This window comes from Hemicordylus capensis, chromosome 5 (assembly GCF_027244095.1).
Source record: "Hemicordylus capensis ecotype Gifberg chromosome 5, rHemCap1.1.pri, whole genome shotgun sequence".
In the NCBI taxonomy this organism is placed as follows: Eukaryota; Metazoa; Chordata; class Lepidosauria; order Squamata; family Cordylidae; genus Hemicordylus; species Hemicordylus capensis.
In genome coordinates this window covers 22544263-22556527 of record NC_069661.1, presented here as the reverse complement: position 1 = coordinate 22556527, position 12265 = coordinate 22544263, and the positions used below count along the sequence as shown (strand labels likewise).

Here is a 12265-nt window from a genome sequence, read left to right as displayed (position 1 = left end):
AAGTCCCACGAGAACGTCATCAGTCCCAAATGCCAACCTAGAATCCCTGGCGGGCACACTGTAACTATCTAGTCATAAAAGGCTGCAACAGCAACCGATGATCTCTTGGGGGAAGAAGCTCCATTTAAAAATCACATAACATCTTTGCCAGTTCATCGTTAATGCTCTAAGGATATACAGCACTAAACATAGCTTGTGACGGTTCAACTACCATTGCCATAACAACACAGACAACGTTGGTGAGAAGGTTCAGTTTCTGGAGACCCACATCATGCATTGCTTGAGGCTGCACGCAGCATTGCTTCCGACAGTAGGCAAGTTCAGCCAGGGAGAGGCTTCTTCTATGCCTGCAGCAACAGCCAGGAATCTTGCATACGCCACTCAGCCAGAGTCCCCGCCCCTACTAGCAAATCAGGCCCTATGCTGGGAGTTCTCTTCTGCAATCCTCACTCATTTCAAGAGGGTTCCCGGGGAGAAGTTCCTGGTGAACTGGGTTCACTCTTTTCTTATGCTTTCCTTTGCCAGTCTTTCCTCTGACAAGAAGTCAAAGCTCTCATTGGCCCTTGCTGGGCCTTTCCAGACGGCAATAAATGCTGCACACTTGTATGTTGTGTGATGCGAAAAGTTCTAATGCAAGTTCTAAGCAAAAGCCTGCTCGCCCTCCGCACACTCCCACAGGTTTTCTGTCCTCTTTCCAAAAAGGTCTCATTCTCTGTTCAGACATCTTATGTGAATTTCAAAAGCACCACGTACCAGCCAGCTCTTGCTTACGGTGAATAATCTGACCCTTTTCACTAGTACTTTTCCAGAGAGCAGGGAAAAGGTTCTGGTTATTAGAAAGCAAAAGCTGGATGGCATGCAGTGCTGCAAAAATCACACGAGGTCCCTGCTCAGCCTTTAAACACAGCACCAGATCCCACTGGGAAAGAGGACAGAAGGCTATGGGAGTGTATGGAGGGTGAGTAAGCTCCTGCTTAGGACTTGCATGCAAGCTTCTCCATGCAGTTTTGTTGTCCTCTGGAAATGGCCACTGGTCCAAATCCAACTTTCCCTCACTGATCTGCATTCCGTGCTTTGCACCTGCTCAAGATTCATCATCCTAGTCACTATAAACAAAAATTCTCTGTGCTTTTTCTGTACATGCTGAAGCCACTTACTTCATTTCCAGAAAGCTCCCATTCCAGCAGGCAGCTGAGGACAGAATCTGCACAACCTCACTGTATAGAGTGGTGGGAAAGATAGACAAAAACACGAACATTACTGCTTATGAATCCATAGTATGTTATTTTCCCCCACATGATGTTTACTTCCTTCTTTCTTAAGCAGTTGTCCCCCACACCTAGCCTCTTCAGATCAGGTTTAGGCAGAAGATACATCAGCACCTACAGGTAGATCACTGGGCAGTATATCGACAAGGGCATCTGACTCCCAACTGTTTAACAATAAGGCTATTTCAATCCCTGATCTGTAGTAACTCAAATGATCCATGTATATGCAGGTCAACCCAGTGTATGGCTTGTGGAATACAGCAGACAATTGGCCCCACCCCTTTAACCACCATTTTGCATCCAGTTTTCCTCATCCCACCATTTTGAACCTGGTTCCAGTTGGTGGACCTCAAGGTTCACTTCAAGGCTGGCAGTTCCTGCAAGCCGGAAGTCTTCCGGACACAGATTTCCAAAACAAGGAAAAGGAGAAGGTGGGTCCTGCAGCTGTAAGTTATGCCTGCCACATGTGGGGTGGATAAGTCAGCTTCTACACAAGATGACGGTTCCATGCCTCAACAGTACCATGTAGAGCACCTCAGCACATAGTCCCTTGCCCTTCAAACATCACATGGGTAGCTTCCATGACTCTGCCACATGTTCCTGGCAACCAGCATGGATAGAATAAGAATTATCCATATGATGCAGAGAGATCCACATGACAAACTGCTCTGTGTACTGTAACAATGGCCTGGAGCACTTGCCAGGATGTGTCTCACATGGCTGGAAAAAAATTGTTGACAAGCCCTCAAAGACTTGGAATTATTTCTACACATTGCCCATTGGTACTCAAAATAAAAATTAAGTACTTATTTTAAAAAAATTCAACAGCAAGCCAACACTTCTGCCTAAGCAACCAACAGCTGTAATACATTTCATTTCATGCGTGCCTCCATTGACCAGATCTTCTTGAATGCCATCTGGCCTTTGCACACGTGTGGTCTACCAACCAGTCATAGGCACACTAGAAATACCAAAACGTTGTTTAGGCTAGAAGAAGAAAAACTAACTAGTGGCTAGAAATTTGTAAGAGGTAAATGTAGCAATAAGCTTTTGCCTTAACAAAACATCGCACTAAAATACACCACCACAGGAGGAGATGGAGAATCTACCCATGGCCTCAGCTTAGTAGATGTAAAGCACTACATTAGTTATATGAACTGCACTGCTACAGGAAAAATAAGATTGGAAATTCCATCTATTATCAGAGGATACAGCACTCTCATTGGCCACTCCTGGGATACCAACATGGTGCATGATAGGAAATGAGAGCTAATGTTCAGGTGCCACATCATGGCACCCATCTTGGGGTGGAGACAATTAGTCAATTTGGCCATCAAGAGGGTATATTTTAAGGATCATTTTGGAGCAGAAGCTCACGGGGTTCAAGTAACAGCATACCAAAGGGCAACAACATTATTTTCAGAAACTTTCCTATCCTAGAAAATAAAGGATTTCAGAAGGGGAGAGGGCTGAACAGTGTGTTAAAAAGCCAACAACAATGAACATACTTCACTGAATTAGGGTTGTTTCTTTCCGAAAGCTTTTGCTTCCACACATCTATCGTATCATCATTAATTGAACAAGTGTATTCACTTCTATGTATGGTCCGGAAATCATCAGCTGGAAGAGAATTCTGTAAGAGGATGTAGGTCTCAGTATTCAGAGAGAAGGATAAAAATGACAACAGTTTCTTCATTCAGTCTTCCATTTCTCCCATAATGCTCTTTCCCCTTTGGAATGGATTCTTACCAAGTGGGTAGGAAGGCCTACCAGACTTTTCAGTAATGCCTCTGAAATGTCTGAGGGCAGCTTCCCTGTACAGAAGTCATGGCCTTGGTTACCTCCCATGAGCAACACCTGCCCCCCCCCCAAGAACCACATAACCCTGGATGACCTACACAGAGACTGTATTCCCAAGAACCACCCTCCCCAGTGGCTGTATGAACATTACTTCTCCACTTCACTTTGTGCACTTCCTCATCTCTCTCTACCTGCCCATAACCCTTGGGTGCAAAAATGAATGCCCATATCAGGAGATCTCACATTTATTTGAATACTGGATTCCAGATGCTAAATAAATTCTGAGTTTGCATTATATTCTATCCTGCCTTTCTTCAATAGAACTTATGGTATAGACAGAGGTTTTTTTGCATGCAGTCTCCCACCCAGACACTGGGCCTGCTTAGCTTCAGCAAAGTTGCAACATCACATCCCTTCAGCCTGTGAGCCAAAAGAAGAGGGTCTTGAGAGCTAGTCTTGAAGTGAGAGGAGGGCTGGTCTTGTGGTAGCAAGCATGAATTGTCCCCTTTGCTAAGCAAGGTCCGCCCTGGTTGCATATGAATGGGAGACTACATGTGTGAGCACTGTAGGATATTCCCCTTAGGGGATGGAGCTGCTCTGGAAAGAGCATCTGCATGCTTTCATGCAGAAGGTTCTAAGTTCCCTCTCTGGCATCTCCAAGATAGCCAGCGTGGTGTAGTGGTTAGAGTGCTGGACTAGGACCGGGGAGACCCGAGTTCAAATCCCCATTCAGCCATGAAATTAGCTGGGTGACTCTGGGCCAGTCACATCTCTCTCAGCCTAACCTACTTCACAGGGTTGTTGTGAAAGAGAAACTTAAGTATGTAGTACACCACTCTGGGCTCCTTGGAGGAAGAGCGGGATATAATAGTAGTAGTAGTAGTAGTAGTAGTAATAATAATAATAATAAAAAGAAGACAGGGCTGAGGGAGACTCCTGCCTGTAACCTTACAGAAGCTGCTGCCAATCTGTGTAGACAATACTGAGTTAGATGGACCAATGATCTGACTCGGTATAAAGCAGCTTCCTATGTTGTCCAAGGCCCACTTTTAAAGCTCACTGTGCACAGAGCAAAGGCAGGCAAGTAAAGCTGCCCCCACTGCCTAAAGGTCAATCCCCACCTCCAACCCACACTATTTAGAAAGCGAACTACTTTCTATTACCTCAGTTTCAGAGCAAAGTACAAACGACTGGTCACCTCCAGAGAAGATATGTTTAACAATGAAATATGTACAGGCATCTGCTGAAGGAGATCGGCACAAGTTAGTTAGGCTCAGCAACAATAAACATCCTACTTCCTTTCCCCCTGGGAACCATGATTGCAAAAGCCAGATCACAACAACCCTTTTGGGCTGGTGTCTGACTGCCACAGCTCAAAGACAGACACCAAATGCCTTTGTGAACTTTTAGATCCACTGCCATTACTTTGCTTTGCAGTTCTAACTATCTTCCCCTGCTAACTGAGCAAAGAGGCACTTTTTCAAAGCAGTGATTCTCTTTATTTAGTAGGGGGAGAGCAACTGGCCCTACCCAACCCCAGCACAGCATCCCTCTAGTGTCTGGTGTCTATCTTATGTTTTAAAATTATCCTTTGGGATCAGGGAGCCATTTTATTTTATTTAAATTTATTCATGCATTCACATCATATATATATATATATATGTAGACCGTTTTGGGAACTTTGGTTGAAAAGCGGTTTATAATATTCATCATCATCATAATATTCATCGTCTCTGTGAAATGATGGACCGTCTCTTGCAGCTGAATGGTGGCAGCATTCTCCAAGAGCACAATCCTAAGGATGTTTACTGAGAAATAAGTCCCACTGAGTTCAACGGGATTTACTCCTGACTGGGGACCCAAGTCTGAGAATCCCTGACTTCACACACAGGACCGCAGCCTTACCAAGTTTGGATCAAGACTTAATTTCACGTTGGAGATGGAAGAAGCATAAAATACAGTTCTGAGAAATAAGTTAGTCAGCTGTGTGAAAGACAACAGCAAGCCCAACTGTGGGAAGGCTTATAAATGCATACACAATAAAACAATCGGTGGGAAAATCACCACTCAGGGGTGCTCTTATACACAAGCGCTGTCATAAACAGTCATAAAAATGTGCCACATGACAAGAGAGACGCAGCAATATATTTTAAGGTTGCTTTAGCCTCCTGCACCAGTTTAACACTAAGGCCAGTTCAGAAGACTTTTGCTTGGGCTTTTCATTTGAATCTGTAATGACTTTCTTTCCTGCACCTCTTAAAAAAGAAAGAAAAAAGAATAGAATTGAGGGGGAACTTAAGTTTGCACATAACTGTCGGAATATATACCAGCAGTGCCTAATCATGATTTCTACCACCTCCACCATCACCCACATGAAAGGCTTCATCCACAGTCCATCTTGAAGCGGACTCTTCATTTAGATCCTCCAAGGGGGCAGAGTTAGTGCTGCCACCTGCCTCATAAACCGGGGGTGGGGTGGGGCAGGATCTGACCTTGCCCCAGAGTCCAGGGGAACTGGATGCTGGCCTTGCATTAACCAAAACCTCAGTAGTAGTCACTGCCTGCTCGACACACTTACCTGCTCTACCAAAAATCCTCTCATTGTGAGCTGCCCAGTGGCCTTTTACTGGGGAAGGGCATTTAAGATTGCAGGTCTGCCCATTTCCCAGCTGGCCTTTGGTTCCACAGCCAAATGCATAGATAACTCCTGAAGAAGGCACAAAAGCTAGCGTATGTTGCCTGCAAACACAACAAAAGTGCTATGAAGCTTATGAGAGGCTTAAACGAGTATTATTTTCTGTTTAAGATTTGCTCTCCCCCCCCCCTTTTTGGCCTTTTTAAGAAGTCTGCAACGCAGTCGGTATACAGTTGAACAGAAACGGGTTCATCCAGTTTGTCTCCCCATCCCTGATCCCTTGTGTGGTTTTCCAAAACATCTGGTGAGACACTGTGGGAAACAGGATGCTGGACAAGACAGGTCTTGGGTCGGATCCAGCAAGGTTCTTTTTATGATCATTCTAATTTTGCACTTAAAAGCTATCCTTAATTTTCTCCAACTTGTTAAGCTTTTAAAATAAAGTTGCTAGTCCATGTGGCTAGGAAGTGTAGACACAATGATAAGGTTGTCCCAAAATTTGAATCTGCAGCTCGCAGGAATGTCCATGTCCCAGCCTCTTAGCTACAACTCTCTGGGGTGGAGGGGAGGGATGGGGAGGAGAGGAATCAACAGCCACCACCCAGTCCTGTATACAGAACATAGTTCAACAACTTCTACAAAAAAGTATGCAATACTATTACTTAACTTCGGCCACTCTAGATTCCTAGTCATAAGAACAGCCCTGCTGCATCAGGCCCAAAGCCTATCTAGTTCAGCATCCTGTTTCACATAGTGGCCCACCAGATGCCTCTGGAAAGCCCACAGGCAACAGCTGAGGGCATGCCCTCTCTCCTACTACTACTCTCCTGCAACTGGTATTTAGGAGCATCTTGCCTCTGAGGCTAGTGGTGGCCTATAGCCCTTAGACTAGTAGCCATTAATAGACCTGTCCTCCATGCATTTATCTAAAACCCTCTTAATGCCATCCAGGCTGTTGGCTGTCATCACATCTTGTGGCAGAGAATTCCATAGGTTGATTTAGATTACGCATTTGTGTGAAAACGTACTTCCTTTTGTCAGTCCTAAATCTCTTGGCAATCAATTTCATGGGATGACCCCTGGTTCTAGTGTTATGAGAGCGGGAGAAAAATTTCTATCAGCTTTCTTCACACCATGCATGATTTTATAACCTCTATCACGTCACCCCTCAGTCATCTTTTTTCTAAAATAATAGCCCCAGCTGTTGTAGCCTTGTCTCGTAAGGAAGCTGCTCTAGGCCCCTGATCATCTTTGTTGCCCTCTTCTTCACGTTTTCCCATTTCTACAACGTCTTTCTTAAGATATAGTGACCTCCAAGTCCTCCAATTGCTATTGCTTAAACAATACCGATATCCACCACGCACACAAGACCACTCACCTACCACAAGCGATCTGGGACACTTCACTGCCCATCAGTTCCAGAACCCTTCTGGGGTTTACTTCATCATTCAAAGAATCATGGCCAAGTTGCCCACAGGAACCTGCACCAAAGGTAAACACCCCTCCGCTCTGGTGAGCAAAGCAGAATCAACACATTTCCACTTAGGGGAGAGCAGCTCACAAATGGCTACAGCTGCTCACTCAGCTGAATTTTTAGCTTAAAATGCAGCTTGCCTCTTCAGCCACACAAGTGGCTGCAGTAGAATGCCAAAGATGAATCCAGTTGCACAGTGGTCCCCTACACCACCCCCATACAGATGCATAGGCCTCACAAGCATAAACAGGAAAATGAGGCAACAGTGTTCTGAAATAGTAGAATGGTTAGTACCACTTCAGACTGCAGATTTAGAAAACTATAATGTAAAAAGTTACCCTACCTAAAAAAAACCCAGCACCACCTCCCTGCAAGTAATAAACTGGGGCAGCAGAGAGCAGGCTGAGGTTTTTTTTCCTAGCTTGCTAAATTCTAAAAATAAAGTTTCTAGTCCATGGGGTTAGGAACATACGAAGTGTGTACACAATAACAGACTACGCTGAGATATGAAACGGTGGGTTCTAGAAATCCCCAACCTTTCTACCTGATATACTAGCTCTTTTCTTTCAGAGGGACTGTTATATGATAAAACACTGAAAAATGGCATCTCCCACTTGCAGCCTGAAGTGGTAAAGTCTACTGATCCATCTTGGGTTTCTACCACATCATTCTGATCAGTGGCTATAGCATTTTCAGATTGCAGCCAATAGGAGATTCTAACCCATCGCAAATATTTAATCTCCTTTCTAAAAAATCTTTCACCAGTAGGCCAAACACAGCCCTCAGAAGACCAGGGAGGTGTGGCTGCATATTGCTCAGTGATGAAGGAAGTGTCCAAGGGAGTACTTCCAATTTTGATTTCACCTCATATTGATTTATTTAAACAGGCGGCGTGGCCAAAGCATAGGAGCAGGTGATGACAAATGGGTGTGGCTAAAGGAGGAGGGGCGGGCCTACAGAGAACAGTGCCTACAAGTGGGATCTTTTAAGGACCCCAAGAGGCTCAGGAACTGAATTTTAACTTAAAGTCTCTCTTCCTTTTCTTTTCAGTTGGAGTGAACTGTCAATGTTGAGGTGCCCCCCATCCCCGTCCCATGCGAAAGGCATGACACTGCCCTCCCCCTAAAAAAGGCCTAATTACAAACATTTTTGTTCCCCAGCCCCCTTTACAATACTGCCAAGGCTTCAACCAGGCATTCTTTTACCTTTGTCAGGACAGCTGTGTGCTCATTTCCACAGCTGATATATACGACCTTTTGCGACCTTAACAACTTCACATGGCATGGAGACTCCCGGTCTGCATTAGAGAGAGAGCATAAAAACAGACGCGTCACAGATACACATTATTAAATATTTCAGAACTCACAGGGCAGCTTTGGGCAAGACATAATTTCTCCAGCTCAGTTTCTCGGTCTATGAAAATGTTTTATACGTTCTAAACATGGAATCACATTGCGTCAGAAAGGACTGTCATCAACTCTACTATAAATGGTCTTCTCAAAACTGAAAGGTGAAAACAGGAGGCTGTCAGCTGTGGACAAGGCTTGGCAGCGCCTTCATAGGATCTCACATCAGATTTGACTACCAAGTTATCCACTTTGTGGGGGCTAGGCCAAAATATATGAGGGGTGTTCACTATCTTAGGTTCAGAAAAACCTGTCTGCTCAACTCCATGCAGAACTGTGGTGTTTTCAAAGCACTCACCGGCAATCAATTTAGCCAGAGGGACATATCCAGAAAGGGAGCTGGCCAACAGGCCTATGAGCAACTTCAGTTGCTGTAGACTCCAGCTATTCCTCTCTCTATTCTCTCCATGTGGTCGCTAAGAGTCGCTACGTGGTCGCTAATAGTCGACACCGACTTGATGGCACTTAATCAATCAAACTCTCTCCATGAAAGACACTCTTACCTGCCCACTCCTCTTCCTCCAAACCATGCAGAAGAGTTCTGGAAAGTTCAGACTGAGGCCTAGTTGAGACCCTTAAAATTCTCCACACCAACACTCTCACGAATGCAGTGGTATGAAGGAACAAACATCCAACTCAGTTCAACCACATTGACAGGAGCCACTTCCTAGGGGAGGAGAGCTGGTCTTGTGGCAAGAAGCATGAACTGTCTCCTTTGCTAAGCAGGGTCTGCCCTGATTTGCATTTGGATGGGTAGCTATATGCGAGCACCGTCTGCTGTAAGATATTCCTTTTAGGGCAGGGTTTCTTAACTTCGGGCCCCAGATGTTGTTGGACTACAACTCCCATCATCCCCAGACATGGCCTTTGTGGCTGAGGACGATGGGAGTTGTAGTCCAACAACATCTGGGGGCCCAAGGTTAAGAAACCCTGTTTTAGGGAATGGGGCTGTAGCTCAGTCGTAAAGTATCTGCTTTACATGCAGAAGATCCAGGTTTAAGCTCTAGCATCTCCAGGTCTGGGAGAGACTACTACCCTGAAACCTTGAAGAGCCGCTGCCAGTCCGTGTAGACAATACTGAGCCAGATGGACCAATGGTCTGACTCGGTGGAAGGCAGATTCCTATGTTCAATAGGGATTTGTGCAAATGTAGCAGTGCATTCTTTAGCCATCCTGCTAGAAAGCAGTGCCTGCCGACATGGTTGCATTCGGTCAAGTGTTACTTCTAATATGCCACTGTATCCAAGGGGACACTCGACATGGAGGACATGTGTGTGAACCATGCCTGAGCACAAGAGAGAAGGATGTGATGGACGGAGGAGGAAGCTCTCTTCATTACCTTTCATCACTTTCTTCCCTTCCAAATTGGAGCTGTTTCGGGGTGTGATTGTGGGGAGGAGAAAGCGGGGGTGGGGGGGATGGCAGCAATCTTCTCAGGATGGCATGAGTGAGGATTTGGCTCAGGCTGGAGTTTCAACCAGTAACTCCTGCTAGACATTTCAGCAGCATAAAAATGTTTATTTTTTATAAACATTTCATTTTATAGACATTTCAGCAGCAAGGCCTTCAAGCAAGATTCTGTCTCGTTATTGGTCTCATAACGCCATACACAATAAAACAGAGATGGACCATTTGTAAAAAAAGAATGAATTGTACAATGGAATTCCTCCTCCGCTCGGCCAGAAAGGAGTTAATTATTCACAGGTGGGCTGTTCAAGATACCTCGCTCATCACTCAGCCCCAGCTGTCCTGAGGTGTTCTTCCCCCAACCAAACACAGCTCCAGAAAGAGACAAGGCGAAGCTATGTGCTCCTCCTGCAGCGACCTGAGCCAAAGGGATCCCGTCAAGCGATTTGACACGCTGAGGACTGGCTTGTGAGGGGAATTCTTTGCCCAGCCCAAGCTGCCCGTGGTTGTTCTGTCCCCAGGCGAAGAACTGACCATCTGAAAGAAATGGGAGAAAGGAAACAACAGTCAGGGAAGTCAATGTCCTGTCATCTTGCGAGTCATGGCCTTGAACCTCTGTGTGCATGAGACAGAGTGTCAAATGTGTCATTTGTGCGTGTACACACAGCTGCCCAATGTGGTGCATGGGCACCTCTGCCTCCCTCATGCAAGCACTGGTCTGCCTGAGAAAGGGAGGGGGGATTGATGAGGTCATGTGAAAAGGGCAGTAGGAGGGGCATAACAAGTTTAGAGTGGGCCCTGGGATGAAAAATGAAGATGGGCCCCTGCCCACTTCCACCATCTTATTCAGAGAGGCAGGTGTGGGAGAGCAAAGAGCAAGCTGTTGCTCAGTTCAGGAGCGGAGCCACCACTGGGCCAATGGGTTCAAAGAACCCGGGCTGCGCCCAATCAGGGGCCGCGCCTTGTGGCACTAACATGCCCCCCGTGTCTGACGTCAGACGTGGGGGTGCTGGTTTAGTTCCCGAGTGGGGACCATGCGGCCCCTTTCAGGAGTTGAACTCCAACTCCCGAACGGAGCCTCAAGGCAAGATACGCAAGTCTGTCACCCCCACACCCGTGTGTGCCAAGGCTGGGTTTCTATTACCCGATTGTGGGTACGTGAAACCGCAGATGGTGAGTTTGCGATTAACGAGGTTCTCCTGCATTTGTATTCATACAGCAGCAGGGAGCATCTGGCCACCTTGCTGTCACCCCAATAATCTGCTGCTTGAGGCACCCGCCTCCCCTCCCCTCACAGAAGGACCTCACCTGTATCTTGCAGTGGTGTATGGACATAAAATCATTCTGCTGAGGAGAAGGGGACGGGAGGAGGGAGAGGGTACTGTGTCCTGAAGTAAATACTAGGCACTGCAGTAGAATATAAACCCCAAATTCAAAACTCAGTTCAAATCTGACCTCAGCCAGGAACTCTGTTCCTGTATATAGTTGTATATAGTTGGCCATATACAAGCCACTTTTTGTGAAGACTGCTGAGATAATCACATGTAAACATTGCTCACATTATCTCAGTAACATATTATTGAGCTAATGTGTGCTTTGAACAATTAGAAGGTCCTATATAAATGCGATTATTATTGGTGTGTGGGTGGGGTCATAGCTTAGTGGTAGAGGACGTCCCTTGCAAGCAAAAGGTCCTAGGTTCAATCCAACACATACAGTTTTTAAAAAACCCAAAAAACTCAGGTAGGTTGTCTGGGAAGGGCCTCCACTTGGGAGAGCTGCCCATCAGAACAGTTTAGCTAGATAACCATAGCCCAATACAGGATAAGGCAGATTCTTATGTTTGTACTGCAGCGTCATATTATTAATACATAAGCTTAGCATTTCAACTAAGGGAACCTTTACACAAGTTATGGTGGTTGGCCTCATCAGCCACTTTTAAGAGGCTGCATATCCCAAGCCAGGGGGCCTTGGCTTTCTGGAATTTAACCCGGATTCATCATTTGAACAGGATGCACTCAAAAGCACAGACTCGCCAGTAGCTTTGCTCCCCGAGAAAAGCTACACTCAGAATTTTAAAACATGGTTACAATTAGAAATGTGGACTAGAGAAACCTTAGTTAATTAATCATACAACTGTTAGTCAATTTGTTTATAGGTAGAAGAATGTAGCATTGTTGCAGCTTGATCTTAGCATTCCCTTCTGTGCAAGAAAGAATCTCTTCCTGTGGCACCTACTACTTGAAGTTTTTTGTTAGAATTTGTATTTAAAACA

The 12265-nt window shown here is 45.5% G+C and overlaps 1 protein-coding gene across 7 annotated transcripts in view; it reads right to left on the bottom strand.

The window, feature by feature from the left end:
- Positions 1 to 12265, bottom strand: part of HERC3 (HECT and RLD domain containing E3 ubiquitin protein ligase 3) — a 102299-nt gene that overhangs the window by 27747 nt on the left and 62287 nt on the right. For 6 of the 7 annotated variants that reach the window (XR_008308362.1, XM_053254886.1, XM_053254889.1 and 3 more), the window contains 7 exons: positions 10306 to 10527; positions 8383 to 8474; positions 7082 to 7212; positions 5647 to 5807; positions 4232 to 4311; positions 2777 to 2901; positions 1158 to 1217 (listed from right to left, as the gene is read on the bottom strand). Coding sequence is in view for 6 of the 7 variants with exons in the window: in XM_053254886.1 (XP_053110861.1) it covers positions 1158 to 1217; positions 2777 to 2901; positions 4232 to 4311; positions 5647 to 5807; positions 7082 to 7212; positions 8383 to 8474; positions 10306 to 10527 (871 nt within the window). In the remaining variant the exon portion in view is untranslated. The remainder of the gene's footprint in view (positions 1 to 1157; positions 1218 to 2776; positions 2902 to 4231; positions 4312 to 5646; positions 5808 to 7081; positions 7213 to 8382; positions 8475 to 10305; positions 10528 to 12265) is intronic. The other variant, XM_053254887.1, reaches the window with a different exon arrangement.